The sequence below is a fragment of the Cryptotermes secundus genome, unplaced genomic scaffold (assembly GCF_002891405.2).
Source record: "Cryptotermes secundus unplaced genomic scaffold, Csec_1.0 scaffold1083, whole genome shotgun sequence".
Lineage (NCBI taxonomy): Eukaryota > Metazoa > Arthropoda > Insecta > Blattodea > Kalotermitidae > Cryptotermes > Cryptotermes secundus.
In genome coordinates this window covers 38917-63798 of record NW_019739978.1, presented here as the reverse complement: position 1 = coordinate 63798, position 24882 = coordinate 38917, and the positions used below count along the sequence as shown (strand labels likewise).

General features: G+C 39.7%; 1 protein-coding gene across 1 annotated transcript in view; it reads left to right on the top strand.

The window, feature by feature from the left end:
• The first annotated feature begins 2752 nt into the window (after positions 1 to 2752).
• Positions 2753 to 24882, top strand: part of LOC111872258 (cyclic AMP-responsive element-binding protein 3-like protein 2) — a 40491-nt gene continuing 18361 nt past the window's right edge. The window contains exons 1-3 of the mRNA XM_023865968.2: positions 2753 to 2828; positions 4208 to 4605; positions 14662 to 14779. Coding sequence (XP_023721736.1) covers positions 2753 to 2828; positions 4208 to 4605; positions 14662 to 14779 — 592 coding nt within the window. The remainder of the gene's footprint in view (positions 2829 to 4207; positions 4606 to 14661; positions 14780 to 24882) is intronic.

Below are 24882 nucleotides of genomic sequence, written 5' to 3'. Positions count from 1 at the left end.
CTTCTGCAGGGGTCTACCGACCACCACGTGTTCCTCATGGATTTTAGGAACTCCTTGTGTTCTAAGAGGGACACGTGTTGCAGAGCAACCCTGTAGCTTGGGTATCTTACTGGGTGTAGTCGGTTCGTTCTGCTTCTGCAGGGGTCTATCGACCACCACCTGTTTCTCATGGATTTTAGGAACTCTTTGTGTTCTAAGAGGGACACGTGTTGCAGAGCACCCCTGTAGCTTAGGTGTCTTACTGGGTGTAGTCAGTTCCTTCTTCTGCAGGGGTCTACCGACCACCACGTGTTCCTCATGGATTTTAGGAACTGTTTGTGTTCAAACAGGGACACGTGTTGCAGGGCATCCCTGTAGCTTCGGTGTCTTACTGTGTGTAGTCAGTTCCGTCTGCTTCTGCAGGGGTCTACGGACCACTACCTGTTCCTCATGGATTTTAGGAACTCTTTGTGTTCTAAGAGGGACACGTGTTGCAGGGCACCCCAGTAACTTTGGTGTCGTACTGCTGGTGGTCAGTTACTTCTGCTTCTGCAGGGGTCTATCGACCACCAACTGTTCCTAATGGATTGTAGAATGATATGTCTGAATATACAGCTAGAACAACAACGAATACAGCAATAATAATAATAATAATAATAATAATAATAATTAATAAGAGGAACAAGAAGCTGGTTTTCCAATGAGATTAAGGTGTCTCTGTTGACAACAAAAATGGGAACCAAACGTTATATATGACACTATTAGTATGAGATGGTTGTTATTTTGCCTTGTCCTGTATAGGCTATGCAATATAAAATCTTGTTTATAACAGAACCACTGCTGCTGACCTCTGTGAATAAAAGTTAACTACACTGAAGAATGAAGTTCATATAAATGATATTTAAAATTAAACTTTTATCTCACAGAAGACACTCTTTCTCCATTACAAAACTGAACCAGATAGACTTGAAAAGATTCTGACGATGGTGTATACCGTACTTCTTTTGGTTTGTTTCGGACTTCATCCATCGTCTGGTATGTAAAAGACAAAAGATCGCAACGTTCCGGAGACTGGATCTGTCTCCGTCTTCAGGTCATCCTAATTGCTCATCTTGAACATTTTAATGAATAACATGAGGAGAAATAAGGAAATATAAAAAAATTAAATTTAAATAGATCAGTGTTAATAAATAAGAAGAAATTCTGCGAAGACCCGATCACCACTTTCTTTTCACTATAACTACAGGTTAGATGCAACAAATAAAGATTACGCCATTGAGGTGTACATGAAGTACACACAATTTATTTAAGCATTCAAGTAGTATTAAAGTTACGGCCTCAACAATCCAAGGTTCTGCGATGTTGGCATTGGTCATGCATCAGGACTCATGTCACATGATATACATAATAAATTTCGCGACTATCGATTCTGGGATTCAAGTATCCTGAGGTTATTACATGAAAATTTTCAGAAGCTGCAAAAGTGGTATTACTGATTGAAGGGATTTATGAAGTTTGTCCTTGAAATTGATTCATGTAACATGGTATACATACAAAGATTCATTACGATTTGTTCAGGCATTTAAGTAACATACGGTTATTAGCATAAAAATCTGAGAGGCCATAATGTTGGTACTACTTCTCGAAATGCCGTTGAAATAACTTCATGTGGTAGGATGGGTATACTAAGATTAATGTAGACTGGTGCAGCAGTTAATGCTTCAGAAATTAGAGAAGCTGTAATGTTGGTATTACTGACGGGAGAAATTTATGAATTATGCCGTTAAGATGGGAGTCAGGTGATATGATATACATACCAAGATTCATAAAGATTGGTTCTAGTATTCGAAAATTAAAAGGAGGGAAACACAGAAGAAAGAAAGAAAGAAAGAAAGAAAGAAAGAAAGGGAAACGGGTTGACAACCACTGAACTAGTCTATATATAAATTACTGCGTCTCTGAAATTTACATGCATATCCAGCATTAATTTGTCCTGGAAACCGCTGAGTTCTGGTAAACGATCTTGCCGTGACTGCTTGGAAGAGACAGGCTGGACGATTCGACGGGTTCGGGCAGTTGAATGGTCCGTGGCAAATTTGGGGGGCTCGACATTCAGGAGATTTGTGTGTTTGGGTTTAGGTTGGGGAGCTGGGACAGTTAACAGTTCTTCTCTTGTTTTGGGTGAACTTCTGCTGGATTTCGAGGACACAGTCACTTTGAGTTCTGGGGCCGGCGGGACCTGTGACCATATTCTTTTGTCTGCCGACCCTGACTGAGTCATGAGACTGTCTCCTTTTCTTAGCTCTGAAGATGTAAATCTAATTGGGGGAATTGGGGTGATTGGGGCACTTTGTGGGCTTTGGAGGATCGGTGTAGTTATAATACCATTTTGTATCGGCCATGAAAACATAGATTTACCTAAATAATAATAGAAAATTTAACGTTTACGTCACTAACGTCACACTTGTTACCCTAAAGTAAAATTTAGTGCCATTTCTCACACTCATAGGAGTTGATATTATTTCGTATGTACTCATATGTTTCTGTGGTCTAGTGGTCAGTTCGGTATTGAAAACCTTAATCATTCTATTTTCACGAGCACATTTTAGGTGTCCGCCACATTTTAGCCTTTTCACTTTTATCGAGCCAATAATATCTGGTTTATTAAATAGTTTGTATAGCTTAAAGTTATACCTCTTCCTCCCTGCCCAATTTTCTTCCACTGATCCAAAATTATATCTTAAGATTCCGCTCTCAAAGATACTATGACGTGATGCGCTACGGTGGACACCCCGCCCACCCTAGCGGTGACGTGCCGGCATCGGAGCGCTGTCGTTTCAACGTTAAAAGTAAGTCAACACTCCTTCCCCTACCCCGCCAGCGGTGACGTAACACTTTCCGAGCGTTGTCATTGCTACGGTAATAGACCAGTCAACACCCCGCCCCTTCTCGTGGTGACATGACCAAGGGATCCCGCTGTTGCTATGCACCGGTAAACAACTCCCGATGACGTTGCTAGGCTATCGGCAAACACGTCGTCAGGCAACAGCGGTACCTATCACGTAATTGTTTTCTGTCTTGTCCGTTTCGAGGCTAAATAAGGAGCAGCGAACACTATTCAGGAGTGAGTTTTGTGATAAGGAGTAACAGTGCGGATCGTGACAACGGAAACAAAAATACCGGAACGTGTGATAGTCAATGATAATTTGTGATAGCTGAGAATGTATTGGGAGTGTGTAGTACAGTGTCACAGATATAGCTCCCGTATCGTACTATGAATACGTGTAGACTACTGAGGACAGAGTGTACAGAATTGTGTGTAGAGTTTGTTAATTTTTTAACCCGTAAGAGTGTGTAGAGTTGGTAAAGAGTGTAAACCCGTAACAGTGTTATAATTAATTGTAGCCGAGACTTGTAGGTTGTTAAATAAACCAATTAACAATCGTAACGGTGTCTTCAGTGGCAAGACACCCTACACTGGTTTCAGAATTTTCTACGAAATTCAACTCGCCACAAACAAATTGTTGTACATCGAGTATTTTACTGCTACATTGTGGAAATGCAGCAGATGGAGAAGGACGAACCCCGGCGTATTCATTAAGGCCCCCACGCTACGCACTCACCGACATCACGGATAAAGCCAATACCAGTTTGGTCACATAGAGATGGGTCGGTGATAAGCCGTGCCAGGTGACTGTGGACACTGGAGCATACGTCATGATATTAAGACCGAATATCGCCGCCGGATGGCCTGAAAGACAGCCGAATCCAAATCCACGCTGCCGACCGTGTCTGGACGATCCCTACTAATCCTGAAAGAAGTTCTGTTGAACCTTACTCCGGGGATCCGACAGATAATAATTATAATAATTATGGTTTTCGTAGCGAATATCACAGATGAACTCACCTTGGGGCCGGACATACTTCGCGCCTATGATGCGTCGGTGGACATAGGGGGCCAAACTCTGCGTCTGGTGGAAGAAGAAGTATCGTTATGGAGTCCAGGAACCGGGCCCTGTCTGTCCAGCTTAGTAGTGGGAAACGACCATGTGATACCTGCACATAGCGAAGGAATAGTGCTGGCTAGAATGGAGAATCATCTGGGAGTAGAAAGTGGTCTAGTAGAACCAAGCTAGCAAGCCCATCAGACTGATTTAATCTTTGTAGCCAGGACCCTAGTTCAGGACTGTCAGGAAGTACCAGTGAGGGGCATGAATATTACCCAAAGAGACCAAAAAACTCAGGAGACGATCTCCTCTGGCGCACTGTGAGCCAGTAACACTTGTGACTTTTCCCGTTGTGGGGCAGCCACCAGCACCAGGCCTAATACCAATATTAGCGGACGTGACCACAGCGGCCAAGCCACACCTAAACACCAGAGAATTTCAAGAATTCGAGGAACTCGTGGCTGAGTGCGCGGATATCTTTGCGAAGGACAACGACGATTATGGAAGGACAAATAAAGTATATCACCACATGGGCACGGGAGAAGCCCGACCAATTCGACAGCCACCGAGGAGGGTACCCCTGGCAAAACTAGCAGAAGTAAATGAGATGCTTGATAACATGCGAGGACAGGGGTTATATAAGAATCGGACAGCCCTTGATGGTTCTCTGTCGTTTTTGGTAAGGAAAAAGAATGGGTAGATCCGTTTCTGTGTGGACTACAGAAAGCTGAACGACGTCACCAAGAAGGATATTCTTTCCACTACCCCGCATTGACGACTCCCAGAACACGATGACCGGAGCCAAATGGTTTCAAGGCTCGATTTAAAGAGTGGCTATTAGCAAGTCGATGTACACACAGACGACAAAGAGAAAACAGCTTCTTCGACAGGTCAAGGGTTATGGCAGTTCACAGTCATGCCCTTTGGCCTCTGAAATGCTCCGGCAACCTTCGAGAGGCTAATGGAGACAGTCCTACGAGGTCTCACGTACGATTCATGCCTTGTGTATTTGGGTGACGTGATCGTAATAGGTCGCACATTCCAAGAGCACATGCTCAACTTACGGAAAGTGTTTGAGAGCTTCAGGAAAGCCCGTCTGAAATTTAACCCGGAAAAGTGTAAACTTGCAGAAAGAAGTCAGGTACCTCGGTCATATTGTATCAACAGAAGGTATATCCACCGACCCGGCAAAATTGAAAGCCGTGCGAGAATGGCCGACCCCGAAGGATAAAGATGAAATTAGAAAGCTTTCTGGGACTATACACTTACCACAGGCTGTTTATCTCAGGTTTTTCCAGTAATGCAAAACCACTAACTAGACTAGCGGACGAGAAACAAACCTTCCAGTGGACTCAAGAAGTGGAGGCCTCTTTTCAAACTCTAAAGGGAGCCCTATGTGCTTCCCCTATCCTTGCCTAGCCACAGCCAGGAGAAAAGTTGATCGTGGACACAGATGAAAGTAATGTCGGAATTGGAGTTCTCTCTCAAATACAGGACGGACAAGAGCGTGTTATAGCTTACTTCAGCAAGACGCTAAGCGAAGAAGAGAGAAACTACTGCGTCACCCGTCGAGAACTACTTGCCATAGTGAGGACGATGGAACATTTCCACAAGGAACTATACAGACAACAGTTCCATCTGCGAACGGACCACTGCGCTTACCTGGCTCATGACTTTAAAGAACTTAGAAGTACAAGGTGCGCGGTGGATACAGCGCCCACAAGAGTACAACTTTACTTCTGAGCCTTGTCAAGACCGGAAACAAAACAACGCCGACGCCCTTTTTAGACGATCCTGCTAAGAGCAATGTACTTGACAGTCTTTGATCCAGCCCTGACAATGGCGAGGTCTCAGATGCATAAGATAGCATTGGGCTTAAATGTACAGTGTTATTAAAGAGAATGAACCGAATTCATGACGCGTCATTGAATTAGTCAGTGACAATTTGAAACGGGAGTTATCAAAGTTGTGAATGGCTGCCACAGGGGAGCTGAAGTCGAGTCGTTCTTCCGGCAACATTCAGTTGTTCGTTTACCCTCGGAATGGAGAGTCCTCAGCAAAAGCGTTCTGCGTTCTCGAGTTCGCGAAAACAAATTCGGTTGTCACGGTGCAGCGTGCTTTTCGAAGGCGATTCGGCATTAATCCGCCCTGTCCTAAGAACATTCGACGGTGGTTTCGACAGTTTCAAGAGAGTGGGTGTCTGTGTAAAGGAAAAGGTCCAGGACGACCACGAGTCTAGGAGGAACAAGTGGCGAGAATCCGTGCTGCGTTTGAGAGGAGCCCGCGAAAGTCAACAAATTGAGCCAGCCGTGAGCTTGCGATCCCTCAATCCACTGTCTGATGTGTGCTAACAGTACGTCTACATCTGAAACCATACAGACTGCAGCTTGTTCAGGCACTTGCCAATGACGACAAGAGGAAGCGGATGAAATTTTGCGATTCGATGCTGGAGATGATGGATGACGAACCCTTGTTTTCACGTTTAATTTTTAGTAATGAAGCGATTTTTCACTTCAGAGGCAAAGTCAGCCGTCACAATGTGCGTATGTGGGGGAACAGAGCACCCACATGAAACAGCTGAGTACGAAAGAGATTCCCCTAAGGTGAACGTCTTCTGTGCTGTGTCTCAGGACAAGGTTTATGGTCCCCTTTTCTTTGAAGGAAACGCCTTTACAGGACAAACCTATCTCGATTTGCTCCAAAACTGGCTCTTCACTTAATAGCAAGCAGATTCGCATGACTTCATTTTTTAACAAGATCGAGAACCGCCCCGTTAGCACGTGATGGTCCGAGCTTTTTCAAATGAAAGAAGTGCCCCAGGGATGGACTGGTCAGAAGGAGGCCCAAGACCTTGCCCTTTGTCCTTGGTCTGCAAGATATCCAGACCTCACCGTGTGTGATTTCTTCTTGTGGGGATATGTAAAATATCACGTTTATGTTCCACCGCTACCCACTAACCTCGATGACCTTAAACATCGGATAACAACAGGAATTAACTCAGTGCATCCTGTTATGCTGATACGCGCCTGGGAGGAATTCTCTTATTGCATTGATGTTGCCCGTGCTGCAGGTGGTGGCCACATTGAACACTTGTAAGCAGGAAATAAAAGTTGATTGTGAGTAGAATACTTGTGACTTGGCTGGAGTTTTGTATTACTTTCATTTAATAAAATATTGCATAATAAAATCGGTTCATTCTTTTTTAATAACTCTGTACTTTGAACATCATAATTTTAGTTTTCCTGGGTATCTAGTGAGACTCATGTGTTTCATGAGCCTGTGGAAACATTTATGAGCCTTGAGGACACGCTTTTTCATCTCACCATTGACTTAATTTTTACAGTTAACCTCTGATCCAAAACGAAAGTATGTTCAACACCAATTTATATTAACCAATTTCTACATGTGCAGATCCGTTATTGCATTCTTTCTTAGTCACAAGCTTGTACTTTCTTTTATCTTGATTATTTTCCAGGTGTATCTTCTTGCTGATCTTTCCAAACTAATAAAAACTTCTTTCATAACTTTTTGTGTTGTTCTGAGTATATCAGTTTCATCTGCAAAAGCCCAAATCTGAACTTAGTTATGGAACATAGTTCCTCTTATATTAATGGTTTCATCTCTATTTTATTTTCTCTACCGATACATTAAACAAAAGGCAGGCTAGGGAATCCCAATGTCAAACTCTGTTTCTGGATATTATAATGCTGGACAACATGTTCTGGATCTTAATTTGGCACTGAATCTTTCTCACAGTAGCTCTGACCAATACAATTAAATACCGTGAAATGTGCATCTCTTCTATTGCCATAAAGAGATTATTTATATCCATACTGTCATAGGCTGATCTAAAGTAAATGAAAAATGATGTGTTTCAATTTAAAATTCATAACATTTTTCAAGGACCTGGCATATAGTGAAAAATCTAATGTTCAGTCAATGTTCCTTGACGAAACCCACATTGGTAACCTCACAATGTGCCATAAATTAAATGTTTAAAAATATTTTACAAGCAATGCCTAGAAGAGTAATGCCTCTACAGTTAGACCATGCCACGATAAAGCCTCTGTTATGGATAGGGCACACAATTCTTAGATTTCAGTCCTCTGGAACTATTTCATTTATGTATACTTTGAGCATTAGTTGATGTCGGCGCTGAACATATTCTGGATGCCAGATAACGCTGGCTCCAAATCAGCACTAAATGTAATTTGTTCCGAATGATAATCAGACTTGCTGTCTTAAGTATAACAATAAATATTCCCTCGAAATAACATCACTATTCATACCAATTGAAAGAATGCGAACAGATGAAATAAATCGAAATTTCTAAGATCTACTCTAAATATGAACGATAACATAGGTCTGCAAAAATTATTTTTTTTTCAGCTGCATGGAATATTTTTGCTAAACTTTATGTTTTCTAGGATGCTGAATCCAAAAATGACCTCAATTTCCCCCTATCACGTACGGTTTTTTTTGGAAAATAATAGAGGTTTACAATAAAAAATGATAACAGCGATGAAAAAAACGCTAATTTTATTACATTGAACTAAACATATTATTTCTCATTATATTTAACATTCTGTGTTCAGTCTTTTTGCCTGTGAAACCTTTTCTTCTTCTGTTTCATACTTCTGCGAACACACTTTCGCTTTCCATTTTCCGTTTCCCGCTTGATCATCCAGCAGTAGTCAGCTAGCATATTCGCATTTCATCTTCTTTGGTAGCGTCTANATTTAAAATTCATAACATTTTTCAAGGACCTGGCATATAGTGAAAAATCTAATGTTCAGTCAATGTTCCTTGACGAAACCCACATTGGTAACCTCACAATGTGCCATAAATTAAATGTTTAAAAATATTTTACAAGCAATGCCTAGAAGAGTAATGCCTCTACAGTTAGACCATGCCACGATAAAGCCTCTGTTATGGATAGGGCACACAATTCTTAGATTTCAGTCCTCTGGAACTATTTCATTTATGTATACTTTGAGCATTAGTTGATGTCGGCGCTGAACATATTCTGGATGCCAGATAACGCTGGCTCCAAATCAGCACTAAATGTAATTTGTTCCGAATGATAATCAGACTTGCTGTCTTAAGTATAACAATAAATATTCCCTCGAAATAACATCACTATTCATACCAATTGAAAGAATGCGAACAGATGAAATAAATCGAAATTTCTAAGATCTACTCTAAATATGAACGATAACATAGGTCTGCAAAAATTATTTTTTTTTCAGCTGCATGGAATATTTTTGCTAAACTTTATGTTTTCTAGGATGCTGAATCCAAAAATGACCTCAATTTCCCCCTATCACGTACGGTTTTTTTTTGGAAAATAATAGAGGTTTACAATAAAAAATGATAACAGCGATGAAAAAAACGCTAATTTTATTACATTGAACTAAACATATTATTTCTCATTATATTTAACATTCTGTGTTCAGTCTTTTTGCCTGTGAAACCTTTTCTTCTTCTGTTTCATACTTCTGCGAACACACTTTCGCTTTCCATTTTCCGTTTCCCGCTTGATCATCCAGCAGTAGTCAGCTAGCATATTCGCATTTCATCTTCTTTGGTAGCGTCTATCGATATCACGGACATCCTGATGAAATCGTTCACCCTGCTCTTCACTATAGGCTCCCAAGTTTTCGGGAAAGTAGTCGACATGGGAGTGTAAGAAATGGACTTTTAAGCTCATCTTGCAACCTTGAGCTTTATATGCAGCCAACATGCGTTGTACATTGGTTTTGTAGAGAGGGTCTTTAGTGTTCCCATAAACTTGTGCACTACGTCTTTGAAGGAGCCCCATGCTTCTTTTTCTTTTTCTCCCACTTCCCTCTTTGGAGAAATACTGAGTGAATTCCTTCTCTCGGTGCCTGTACCACTAGAATGATGTTCCAGGTGACAGCGAGTTTTTATTCTTTAGTCTTGACCTTAGCAATTCGGTTGCATCTTTGGAAAGGCCTAAATATCTAACTAAGTCATTGAGCGCACTCTGAGAAAAAGGTTGGGGTCCCTCATCAACAGAAAAATCTGAGCTGGATTCATCCTAGGGTGGTATTATAGTTCTGTCCTCCGAATCACTCTGTATATCATCCAAACTGGAACGTAGGAGGGGTATTTGAGAGCTATGAGGCACTGGACGAATAGCTGAATTTNATGACCTCAATTTCCCCCTATCACGTACGGTTTTTTTTTGGAAAATAATAGAGGTTTACAATAAAAAATGATAACAGCGATGAAAAAAACGCTAATTTTATTACATTGAACTAAACATATTATTTCTCATTATATTTAACATTCTGTGTTCAGTCTTTTTGCCTGTGAAACCTTTTCTTCTTCTGTTTCATACTTCTGCGAACACACTTTCGCTTTCCATTTTCCGTTTCCCGCTTGATCATCCAGCAGTAGTCAGCTAGCATATTCGCATTTCATCTTCTTTGGTAGCGTCTATCGATATCACGGACATCCTGATGAAATCGTTCACCCTGCTCTTCACTATAGGCTCCCAAGTTTTCGGGAAAGTAGTCGACATGGGAGTGTAAGAAATGGACTTTTAAGCTCATCTTGCAACCTTGAGCTTTATATGCAGCCAACATGCGTTGTACATTGGTTTTGTAGAGAGGGTCTTTAGTGTTCCCATAAACTTGTGCACTACGTCTTTGAAGGAGCCCCATGCTTCTTTTTCTTTTTCTCCCACTTCCCTCTTTGGAGAAATACTGAGTGAATTCCTTCTCTCGGTGCCTGTACCACTAGAATGATGTTCCAGGTGACAGCGAGTTTTTATTCTTTAGTCTTGACCTTAGCAATTCGGTTGCATCTTTGGAAAGGCCTAAATATCTAACTAAGTCATTGAGCGCACTCTGAGAAAAAGGTTGGGGTCCCTCATCAACAGAAAAATCTGAGCTGGATTCATCCTAGGGTGGTATTATAGTTCTGTCCTCCGAATCACTCTGTATATCATCCAAACTGGAACGTAGGAGGGGTATTTGAGAGCTATGAGGCACTGGACGAATAGCTGAATTTAGGTTTGGGTAAGATATTTTCTTTTTATTTTTTGTATTAAAGCCTTTCACATCTACCGAACAGAAATAACAATCCGCCGTGTGATTTTGCTGTTCATGCCACATCATAGGAATGCCAAAACGAAATGAGTTTTTCTTACCCTTAAACCACAAACGAAGTTCTTCCTCGCACCTTCTGTACACCTTGTGAGGAGCCCAAGGTTTGTCTGGATCCCCAAGTTTAAATTTGAAATAAGCAAACTACACTTTCTTCATAAAATCACTTATGTTTCTTTGTTGACTTTTAACTATGAATTCACCACAAATAAAACAAAAGTTGTCAAAATAACACAACCTCTTTGAGCCATAATACAGAGCTAAAACACAAGCACAGTCACATTTGAATGCAGGATGTAAACTGAGTGGCTTATACATCAACCAAGATCCTGAACTTATTTAGCATGTTGAGACATGATCAAATGTGACAACAGGCTTGTTTATACTCATTCCTATTGCCCCAAAGAACATGTCCAAACATGCTCAACCGAGCTAGTAAGACTCCTCACCTTTCGCTACAAATAAAGTAAACATGTTGAGACATGATCGCTTGAGCTCCTCACGCCGCCAAACCCACACTACCAACCCCTTCCACTGCCCCCCGCCCCCCTTTTTCTATTTGTATTATTTTTTAGATTCACTCTTATAAATATTATTTTAAAGTGAGAAATAATTATTGGATATGGTTTTTAGAATCAACAATAGGATACCAGATTTCATGTTGAAGATAAATTTCACGCAAAAATAAACTAAAAATATGAGTTTTGCAAAAAAAATGACGTGATGGATTTTTTTACTATTATTTCCGGTTTTTTGAGTAAAAATCATTAAGAAACAGTAAAAATATCCTATGCAGTTTTTTGGTTGCAGACCTGTGTAATCGAGGCGATGACGTGGATTTTTTCAGTTTGCCTATCCTTCCAGCCGCACTATTGCCCTTGGTTCGACTCAGGCACTAACAGAAATTAGTACCAGGAATATTCTTCTGGGGTGAAGTGCGGCCGGAGCGTAAGGCTAACGACCTCACCGCTACCTATGAACCGATTGTCTAGAAAATGTGCGATCCTCAATATTTCACAACCCTATGGGCCTCCACGGCATGTTACAAGGATACCTATACCTATACCTTCACGATCAATATCACTATAATAAAATAGGTATGTGTAAGAATCCACTTAGCACATCGGCCACTATTGGGCTATTGTACCAGCCCCAGATGATAGATGATGAGTGTGGAGCAGTCGCGGAAACAGAAGTACTTGGGGAAAACCTGCCCCGCCACAAATCACACATGGCTTTCCCTGAGCTTCAACCCGGGCAGCCGGCGACTAACAACCTGAGCTACGTCACGGTCTTGTCGTAGTGTAACTATCACCCTCCTACGAGCGTTACCGTAGTGAACTCTACCAAGTCTGCGCATTGTGTTCAGAACGGTCAGGTCAAAAAACAGAGACTGTTGTATAGAGGACTGTGCCACCGGTGACTCAACGCCGCCACACCTCGTGCAGTTGTACAGTCCACTGTTTAATCATCGCTCGATAAGGCCAGTCGATGCACAGCTCATGGAGCCGGGTGCGTTTACCCGACCCGTTCCAAATCACGGCACTAAAGCCGGGTTTACACGGGTCAAGTATCTTGCCTCCGCACTTGTGTGGTTTTGTTCTACTTGACTTGACTTAACTACAGCCTAACAAACGTGTTTTCACGTAGTTCAGTGGATGTTCAAGTAGATGTACAAAAAGTGTATACGAATCAAATGCCTGACATGAGAAAGCTGGTAGTATTAACCCTGCCGGCCTGCTCACTTGCATCATCTCCTGTTTACACCGGTAAAGTCAGCGGTCAAGTAGGCGATCAGGTGGTAAAATTCGTGGTGGGGGTAGCAGTCAAGTCAAGTTACTTGTCCACCGTGCAGAACTACTTGACTTGTCTCGCTACTTGACGCAAGTCGGTACTTGACTTGGCCGGAACTGTTTACACGATGCAAGAAAAATATTCTAATTAACTTTACCACTCTACATGACCGTTTACTTGACCCGTGTAAACCCGGCTTAAGCGCTGGAGTGATTCATACGCATCCTCTGCGGCTTCATTGTCGATGCAACTGTGTGCATGTCGGCAGTGCGCCGTACATGCTGCGCCCGTCGAATTGGGTGAAATTGTCCCTATGTTAAATGAGTTGAGCCCTACGCCATAAATGGGGGCATTATGCTACATGCCGAAAGGTCCCGGGTTCAATTTCAAATGAGGTCACTAACGTTTTCAGTTTACCAGATCCAGCCGCACTATGGCCCTGGTGTCGACTCAGCCTCTAACAGAAATTACTACCAGGAATCTTTCTGGGGGGTAAAGGGCAGCCGGCGCGCAAGACTAACACCCTCACCGCCATCTTTGAGCCTACTGTCTAGAAAATATGGGAGGGTCGACGCCTCACAACCCTGTGGATCACTACGGCCTGTTGCAGGAATGGATTTACCTTTATTATGACATGAAGACATGGGGCAGTAGAGGTATAGCTCCAATATTCCTGACCTCGGACCAGTTGGAGTAGTGTGGTCTCTTTTAAACCCCATCCGGATAACCGCCGTTTAATAGGTTGCTGGGTGGGCCAAAGAGCCTGTGTAATGTGGTAACACTGGTGTGTTAAGTGACGTCACCACATATTTTATTTTATAAGATTTGATGGTATTTTATTACATTAATAGGGCATGGAACATTGTAAGGTATGCAACGATAGCCTAAAGAGATGCATAAATACGCCTAATGTAAGCATGTAAGTTGCAACTTGAAAGTGAAGTCATCTTCGCTGCACACGGCACTGAGAGTGACGTTATGGTTCCGAGAATTAGCTGCGATATCCAGGGTCCACGCTCTCCTTGTAAGGAAATGGACGCTATAAAGTCACATGATTTTGCCACGCCCGAAGACAATACTATATAAGGGCTGGCATTGTAACCATTCGGGGATGTAAAAACCATTAACATAGTACAGTACTCACTGTACGTTTGAGAGCGTACTGCTCTCGTAAAGTCAGGGGTTTGATTCTTGTTTTGTACTTATTTCATGTCTTGATCAAGTAAAGTGTTTGGTTTCACCTCATAAGTTCGCGTCGTCTACCTTATTTCACACATCCAAGTCTTCAAGGAATCTTGCCTACCTGCACGCCCAATGCTTCGGTTCAAAACCCGTTACAAGCTCAACAGGCAGAGTTCAACATCGCACCTGGCCAGTGCAACCTACCTGTTCAATGTGCATCAACATCGCACCTGTCTTGGTGCAGTACTCACCAAGTGGTGGCAGCTAAATCACGTTACACTCTACGTTATAAGACGTAGTTCGTGTGTAAATCACCATCCTCACACACGCGAACGCAAACGAACTACAATACATGGTGTTCAGCGGCGGGATACGTGTGTGAAATCAGTGGCGTGAAGAAAGTGAATGTGTGTGGTGAATCATCCTCTTGGCTGTAAACCTGAACGGCCGGAGGGACTTTGGTACACCTACCGAGCCTATCTCGAGGGGTTAACGCTCTGGAAGCGGTCCGGGTTAACTGTCTGCAGTAGCTCTGGAGCTGGACTACTGGGAATGAGCAGTCAACTTGATCACGTAGGAGAAAGCTTCCATAAGTGGCCTACGTCAAATCCCGAGGGACAGCATAGGTGACAAGCCGGGAGCAGCCGTCGCCGCTAGAGGGGCTTGGAACATCCTCTGGGACATCGTTTCAACGCACCGAACTACGGCTTTCCGAACACGCCCCACTCTTCAATTTCCAAACAGGTTAGTCTAATCCACTATGACAGAAGACAAAAGTGAATACATTTCTGTGGTTCAGGCGGTTAATTCCCAAAAGCTTCGATGGGAACCCTCAAGTGTTTACATGAATTTTGTGATGGGGTTGAAGCTGCAAGAAAGGTAGTGCACCCAACAAAGTACCCGCTACTTTTAAAATTTATTGAGTCAAAGATTACAGGCGAGGCAAAGGATAGGTTGCTTGCCAGGTCAGAAAGAAATACATGGGAACAATTTAGGGCTATTTTGGAGGAAAATTAAGCAGTGAAGAGGAACATTAGCATATTATGCAAGTTTGTTGTTTATGCGAAACAAGTAAATCATGAAAGTGTGGCTCAATGGGGTTCAAGAATTGATAATATGGGTTTAGATTTGATGCCGCAGAAGTGAGAAAATAAATCCAAATTCTATTGAAAGAGGCATCATACTTGTTTCAGAGTTTATGAAGGGCACATTTCTAGCCGGGTTAAAAGATGACAGAGTTAAATATATTGTCAAGGCTAGGGGAGAGGAGGATTCTCCAACACAGTTAGTAGAAACCGCACTACAGGAAGAATGTGAAGTAAAATCACAGAGTTTTAAAGGGGATAACTTCAAGGGAAATGCAAGAAATTTTAAGTGGCCGAACACAGAAAATGTAGGGAATTTTGGTAGAGAAAATAGATCCCAAATTAAGAGGGAGGTGAATGTAGTAACCTCTGTGAGATGTTATAAGTACCAGCAAGAGGGGCACACGGCGAGGTATTGTAGGAGTAAACCAACTTGTGATACGTGTCATAAGGTGGGGCATGTATCCAAGTATTGCAGAGCCAGGGGCTCTTGGGAAATCTGGCAGTATGGTATTCTAAGCAGCCGAGATTAACCCTGCTGGAAGGCTGCGAATTTAAGAGACCTAATCGTTTCGAGAAAGTTAGTGCTATTATTGGAAACATTTGTTTGAGGATATTGAGAATAAGGGGGATCTAAAAGGGGTTACTGAAAACTGTTTCGAAGAAATAAGTGTTGAGAATCAAGGGGATCCAAGAATGGTTAGTGAAAACCTTGAGGATACTGTCCCGGACCCCAAGAAGTGTCGTCTCAGAGAAATGTGTTGAGAATCAGGGGAATACAAGAAGGGTTAGTGAAAACCTTGAGGATACTGTCCCGGACCCCACGAAGTGTCGTCTCAGAGATATAAGTGTTGAGATTCAGGGGGATCCAAAAGGGTTAGTGAAAACCATGAGGATACTGTCCCGGACCCCACGAAGGGTTGTCTCGAATAAGTAGAGGTTGAGAATGAGGGGGGTCCGAAAGGGGTAAATTGAGACTATGAGGATACAGTCCCGGACCACAGAAAGTATCGTCTCAACGAGGTAGAGAATGAAGGGGTTCCAAAACGGGTTAATGAAAGCCATGAGGATACCGTTCCGGACCCCAAGAAGGGTCGTCTCTACTCGAACTAGGGGGACCCCCTCGTGTTCAAGGATTCGACGGAATCGTGTTTAAAGGTCACGGACCGGGATCGCATAGACGACTGGATGTTAAGGGTTAAATACCCGGATCACATAGATGATCGGATCATAGAAAATGATCGTATAAGAGTCGTAAAAAACGACTTGGAGGAATCTATAGGGGATGATTCCTTGGGACACTACGAGGTTTATGTAGTTAGTCCGCAGTTAACAGGAGAGTTTGGGGTCACTCTTCTGGATACAGGTACAGAGATATCATTGGTGAAAGAATCTTCGCTGAAAGGATTTAATAAAGAAGCAGGGAGAGGACTTAAAATATGTGGAATAACAGGAAAACGAATGGACTTAAAGGGCCAAGTACAATTAAATATTTTGAACACATTAGAACCTTTAAGTCAAATGTGCTATGTTGTTGAGAGTTTACCAGGAAATTTAGATATAATTCTGGGGCAAGATTTGTTGGAAAATGAAGGTTTTGTTTTTCAAAAAGAAACCACCAGTTATAACACTCCCATATAATGAACAGGTTGTATTGTGTAAAACACGAGAAAAAGGAGTTCATTTTACTGAATATTAAGTTCTTCAACCAGGTTTAATTTGTGCAGCTAGTCTAGTCAACTGTGAGAATTTTGAATATCCATGTTTGATGGTTAATTTGGCTGATAAGCCAGTATGTTTGACAACAGATCCGAAATTAGAAAAACCACCAACAATGATGCACAAACCAGATTTCAAAAATCAAATGAAAAGAATTAGGCGATTACAGTTATTACGTGAAAACTTAAGATTAGATCACATAGCAGAGGGATGGAGAATTTGTGTAGATTTTCGAAAATTGAATGAAATTACTGTAGGCGATTGTTACCCACTGCTTAATATTCAAGAGATATTAGATAACTTGGAAAGAGCAAGGTATTTCACTGCTTTAGATTGTGAAAGTGAATACTTACGGGTGCCAATAGCTGACGAGGACAGGTGCAAGACTGCCTTCAGTACAGCAAATGGTCATTTTCAATTTAAAAGAATGCCATTTGGTTTGGAATCAGCGCCAAGCACTTTTCAACGCATGATGAACAATATCTTGTCGGTATGAGGGTTATGAAACTATTCCTATGTCAAATGGACTCTCTGATCATGAAGGGTAACTATTATTACTAAATGTTTCTTCAAAGGTTACTAAAGAGAAACATACCTATTATCATAGAAAAATTAATAATGATAGTCTATTCGATTTTCAAATGAAACTGAGCTATGAAAGATGGGAACCTGTATTTAATACCTGTGATTTAAACTCTAGCTTCAATGAATTTTTAAATACATTTCTGAGACAATTTAATTCTTCTTTTCCCTTACTACGAGGGATTAAACAGAAATCTAAATCATGGGTTACTACAAGTATTTTAGTTTCCTGTAAAAGGAAAAGAGACCTATATCTGGAATCTAAAAGTACAAACAATCCAGTATTACTTAAATACTATAAAGACTATAGTAGAATACTAAATATGGTAATCAAGCAAGCCAAAAGAATCACATATGAAAGGCAACTTAGAGATTCAAAAAATATAACTAAAAGTACCTGGAATATAATAAATACTGAAGTTTGTAAGAAAGCCAGAAAAACAAAAGAAAATGGTAATGCTTTATGCATTTATGGGAGACGTACTACCAATTTGAACACTATTGTGGACACATTTAACAATTATTTTAATAAGATTGCTGACAATATCCACAGGCAAAGTAAAGAAAAGGAATGAATAGTACCAACTTGCCATCATTAAATAAATCCGAAAACTATGTGTCCTATATGTCAAAGGCTTTTAGTAGCCCATTTCCTAGTAGTGAAATTTTGAAAACTACTAATACTGAAATTGAAAAGATAATAGGGTCCCTTAAAGCTTCAACTACTCGTGGTTATGAGGGTATCTCTAATTCAATTTTAAAAGCTAGTAAAATTTTTATAAGCGTTCCGCTAAGCTATCTATGTAATAAGGTATTATTAGAAGGTGCATATCCAGATATGCTGAAATATGCTGAGATTATACCAGTATTCAAAAAAGCTGAAAAATATGATTTATCCAATTATAGACCTATTTCTATCCTTACCTCTTTTAGTAAAATTTTTGATAAAGTAATGTATAGCAGATTGATACGCCATCTAATTGAGTATAAAGTAGTAAGTAAATATCAATTTGGTTTTAGAGCTAATTTGGGGACTGGAAATGCGATATTTCAATTAATTTCTGAAATATTGAATGCTCTCAACCAAAAAACTTTAATCAGTGGGATTTTTGTGGTCCCGAAAAAGCATTTGACTGTGTCAGTCATAAGGTATTATTGGATAAATTAATGTACTATGGAATAAAGGATAAACATCTTAATTTATATGTCTTATTTACATAATAGATATCAGAGAACACAAATTAGAAATAGATATGGGAATGTTTTAACACGATCTAAATGGGTTAGTGTAACAAATGGGGTTCCGCAGGGCTCAGTTTTGGGACCACTGTTGTTTATAATTTCTATTAATGACCTGCCTAAGATCTTGGAGTTAAACAGTATACCTATTTTATTTGCTGATGATACAAGTGTCTTGGTATCACATCCCAATTCTGGGCAGCTAAAGAATTTACTAGATGAGGTTTATTTTATACTTAGTGATTGGTTTTCAAAAAATTTATTGTCTTTAAACACTGTAAAAACATGTTGTATAAATTTTACTGCTAACAACAAGGCGTCTATTGGAAGGGATGTAGGTAACATACTAACACAAATCACGAGCTCTTACGATCTTAAATTCCTTGGTATAACTATTACTAGAACTATGAATTGGGAAAGACATATTGATGAGCTGTTAAATAGGTTGAGTTCAGCTTGTTATATGATAAGGAACATGAAACCCATGATGACTATTACTACCCTGAAAATTATTTATAACTCTTATTTCCATTCTGTCATGTCCTATGGCTTGATATTCTGGGGTAATTCAGCTTCTGCTGAAAAGGTTTTTAGGATGCAAAAAAGAGCTATACGATTAATGGTTGGTTTTGGATATGAACAGTCGTGTAGAAATAGATTCAGGGAATTAAATATACTCCCTTTAAGAGATCAATATGTTTACTTACTGATGATGTTCTTTGTTAAAAATAGAGACAAGTTTGCTCTAAACAATGACTATCATGATTTATTAACCAGACGGAGAATGGATCTACATATGAACCAGATGAATCTGGCTGTATATGGTAGGGGCGTGTCCCACATGGCGGCGAAGGTCTTTAATGCACTCCCTTATAATCTTAAAGAAATTGCTTCTATACCTAATCAATTTAAAGTCAAATTGAAGGACTTTTTGAGTAATAATTCCTTCTACACACTTGATGAATTTTTAATAGATGATTTTATTTTGCTAAAGTAATTATTAACTGTTCACTTATTATTACAACTAACATAACAATATATAAAGGGCCTTGTCAGAAATATGATTGCTTACTATATACTAATTGTTATTTTGAAATTTAATTATATTAATTTATGTATTCTTGAATTTATTTCTATAACTTGTTTTTATTGTATCTATGTTAAGATTCAAACTTGACTATTTCCACATCTCATGGAACTTGTTTCTGTGTGGATCTATGGAAATGAAATAAATGAATGAATGAATTATCAGAATTAATAGGGGAGAGATGTTTAGTTTACATGGACGATGTCTTGATTGCAGCAGAAAATTTAAGGGAGCATAATTCTAAATTAAGGGCTGTTTTTCAAAAACTTTGAGAATTTAATTTAAAAATTGAACCAGACAAGTGCGAATTTTTAAAAGAAGAATTAAACTACTTAGGTCATGTAGTAACTTCAGAGGGTGTTAGACCAGATGACTCCAAGGTCAAAGCAGTGGTGGAGTTTCCTATACCACAAACACAGAAGGATGTTAAATCATTTTTAGGTCTTGCTGGTTACTATCACAAATTTATAGCTGACTTTAGCGCAATTGCTAAACCATTAACTTAATTATTAAAGAAAGGAAATGAATGGTACTGGACAGAAAAAGAACAGGCCAGTTTTGTTTTGTGGAAATTTAAACTAACTAATACTCCTTTGTTGCAATATCCAGATTTCAGAAACCGTTTATTTTGACAACAGATACTAGTGGTTATGATATAGGAGCCATTTTAAGAAGAGGAAAATTGGGACAGGATAAACCAATTGCGTATGCAAGTAGAACTTTAAATGAAGCTGAATTAAATTACGCGACAGTGGAAAAAGAACTGTTAGCCATTGTTTGGGCATGTAAACATTTTAGACCATATTTGTTGGGAAGAAAATTTCAAATAGTTACAGATCATAGGGGTTTAACTTGGATTTTTTGATGTCAAGGACCCGAGTTCAAGATTAATGAGATGGAAGTTATTATTAGAGGAATATGATTATGAAATACAATACAGGGCTGGGCAAAGAAATTGTAATGCCGATAGTTCGAGTCGCTATCCTATTCAGTGTTTAAGAACACAGCATATTTTCAAAAACAACAACGAATATAACGGCATAAAGCAGTTATTCCCTGGTACACTTGACACTGGTTGAAATGTGACACTTATAAATGTGAACATTCAGAAAGCACCATTATGTTATAAGGTGATAGTTTATGTGCATGGCACTGCTTCAACGATATAAACATTATGAAACTTTGATATGATAATTAGCACAAGGAAGGATGTAGTTATGAAAATTAAAAAAAACAATCAGCTTATAAATGTCAACATTGAAACTATGATGAAAACTACCAGCCTGCTGGTTCGTTAATTCTTGGTTCTGCTATTTCATTAACAATCAGGAAGTATGCTGCCTGAGTTGAGTGGGTGGGTGGGTGAGTATGTCACTGAATTTGTTTTTTTTTTTTATTATTATTTTTTTTTATTAGTCATTCATTGAAAGAGCTATGTCAGTAGATGAGATACGCAATTTGTTTAGTACAATTTCATTAACTACTAGTGTATATGTTTGCAAGCTGGGACATCTTAGATCACTATGGAAAGATATGTTTACCCTAAGGTTCTGTCCTACTGACAAGATCAACAGGAATGAGTGCTGTCTGTAGACCTGAGAAAAGTATAGTGCCTGGAGAGCTGTTTGGACACAAAGGCGTGCAGCTTCTGGTACAGAGATTCAATACTCTTCCACAGAAATAAGGTTCTGTGTAACCTCCTTGAAATTCACTTTGCTTTTCCCAGTAAGTCTCCATGTCTCCAGGACCTGTTGAAGAAAGGAATTTAAAGTGATACAAATTTAAGAATTTTAAACCAAAGTAGCGGAGAAGTATGATTTTAAATTTAACGCTGAACTAAAAATACCTCGTATATTGACTTTTAAACGATTCACTGACATTAGTTAAAAAATTAAGAAATTCAGTAGAAATAACTAACTCCAGGTACAATACAAATATCTGTATATTCATCTCTTGTTAGTGTTATATCAGTTTATCATGTAAAGATGCTCATTTGTGCTCTTCTCAAGTTATCAAAGAGTCAGGGTTATACAGAAATTCAGCTCCTGGTTACATATGCAGTACCACTGACAGCATGATTAAATATAATTTTTGCTGAAAAATTCTGCACAGATAAAGCATCGTATACCAGTAGCAGTGCAATGCTTTCTTCTTCCAAGAATTCCTACTTCCTTACCTATTCTAAATTTATACTCTCACCATTTCATTCCTCTTTTATGATATGTTCTAAATATCAGACACAAAATGTGTTTCATAAGGAGTGAACAAACTTCCAAACTATATTAAAAATGTTCTCAACCTATTACAACACGTTCTTGAATTAGTTTCAGTGTTATATTACTTTTCCCATCACATCGAAATTTCAAAGGTAAATTGCCGTAAATATGACACAATTGCCAAGTTATACTGCATGATTTTTAATTTACTAATGTTCCCACCATTTTACAGTACTTTAGCTGCTTATGATATGTTTGTTATGATGCTGATACAATTTTGTGTTTACTTTTAAACATGAGGATTACAATTCTGAGAAGCAGCAACTATTTGTCAGTATGTGGATCCCTAGGTAGTGATCTATGTATCAATCTCCTGAGGAGCAAATGGACTTATCAGAAACATACGCTGTTAGGCAATGACGGTATATTATTCTGCAATGCTCTTGGTAGCTAGACTACATAGCATTAAATGGTAGAAGACAACAGATGAATGGCAAATTGGAAAGGATTTGGAATGAAACAGTCCTGGCCTAACCAAGATACCATCCTGGTAGGTGGCTGGAGCGACAGAGGAAACCCATAGAGAACTTCACTCAGGATAGCCAATATCTTTGCTGAGATCTGAAATGAGAACCTCCAGAATATGAGTCTACAGTGTTCCTGCTCTGCCAACCCATTTGATGTGAAGGTATAATGAATAAAAGTGAACACAAAATGTTGGAATGGAATCATACTCATAATTAAAAAAAATCAAAAAAATCTGTGATTAAACCCCAGCTGCAATTCCCAAGGCAAGCTAACCACTACATCACGTCTCCACTTCCATTGCAACACCATTAATCATTACATATATCAAATACATGCACAGAAACATTTTCATACTGTCGTAGTAAAATCAAGATAATATTACGGAAGAGTTTTGAATACCCGTAAGGTAAAGTTTCTATTTCTTCCCTACAGTAAAATTAACATGACCATTACATATGGTTTCGAATATCTACAGAAACGCCTACTGTTAAACAGGCTTTTAAAGGACAATGATTGCGAACAACAACAACAAAGGTTTTGTAATTACTACTAGTTAAGAGCATTAAGTATCCAACATTCCACCATGGAAAAAAGGTTTACATGTACAGATCCAGAGGTCCCGGGTTCGATTCTCTGTGCTACAAGATTTTCTGAGAAGTAGTGCATCTCGAATGGGTTCACGCAGCCTCGTAAGGATAATTGAGCAGCTATTTCTAGGAAATATCGGCTCCGATCTTGAAAATTGGGATTAAAATATTTAACATACAAAAAGGCCTAGGCAATGCTCACCCGGCATTCTATATCACATTCTTATAATCTTCTTATTCTATGTATAATAGCGGTGACCCAGCGATTCTTAATGTAGATCTTAACTTAAATCTGGAGGTATACTGTTAATATAATCAGTACAATTACTTATTTTAATTTTCTTACGTATAAATATAGAAATGTTGTTTATTAAGTAACACATGCCTTGCAGAAATCATTATTCTTCTAGCATTAAGAGCTCTATAACTGATTTTGGGTATTCTTTTTTGCTGTTCTCAAACCAAATGTCCCTCAGTGTTGCCCATTGGTCCGCGTACAAGTTACAGTCCCAGATAGGGTTGCCAGATTTTGTAAAATAAAAAAAGGTGTGATGTCTCGTTGCTTGTTTATAACGACATTTTTCACAATAAGCTATAAAATATACATAATCAACATACTACATAACTTACAAAATGCTACTACACATCTGTATTACATAGGCCTACTACACATTTATAGAACAAAACAAATATTATGTAGCCCTATTACATATTTATAGAATGCACAAAATATTACATAGCACACATCTGTATAACACACAAATATTAAATACTACACTGGTCGATCAGATTCTTTTAATTGTATTTCACTGAACTCTTAGCACTTTTTAATAATTGAACATCACCATTTGAAAATTTATAAAATTCTGAACAAGACTTGCTTTCATAGTTCACTGTCACCTGGAGTTCTGCCTTGATTAAATCTGTTGAGCATCTGTTTCTTGTGTCACTCCACTTACTTTTCATGAATGAAAAGATTCGCTCCACAAAAGCATTTGAGCCAGGGATGCTAAAAAAAATCCTACCACTTTGGAAATATTTGGTACATCATGCTCAGGTACTGAAGAAAAAAAAGTTAACCAGTTTGCTACATAATCACCATATCTGTTCACACTGTTGCAGATGTAATCTCGATGGCTGCTGAACTCCTCGTACAGGTCATCAATGCAAACATTTTCAATTAGCTGAAACACTTCTATGGCTTTTTCAAAATCTTTGAACTCAATCCCTTCCTGTAGAGAAAATGCTGCAAGGGATGCACAGGGATTGTCATCTGTCACATCATATTGTGACATGTTGACCCCTGCCTCCCCAGCTGCACGTAGCGGTAACGTAGCGCTCGCGTAATAGGCGAGTAATCACCCCGCGTCCTGGTAGCTATGCAACGCGCGGTGACGTCACGAGCGGAGCCGAAGATAGCCGAGCCCCCGTAACCTGGTAACTATGCAATGCGAGTCAACAGCGGTGACGTAACAGGATGACGTGGCACCCATTACGCAACAAGCCAGCACTGCAGCTATATAAGTGGGCTGCACAGCGGCTGCGAGTCAGTTATAAAGTAACAGTCGCCAAGTCGAGTCGTAAAGTCAGCCAGTCAGTGCGTTACCAACGAGTTCTCAGTTCGCAAGTTACGAGCTACAGACGGGTGTGCGATAACCAGTGACAACCAGTTATATCTGAAGTGTGTAATTCAGGGAGACTTGTATAGCTCCCGCGTTATTAATACGTGAAGACTCTTGAAGATAGTGTTAAGAGATTTTGTTGTAGGGTTTGTAAAGTGTGGAAACCGGTAATATTGTGACAA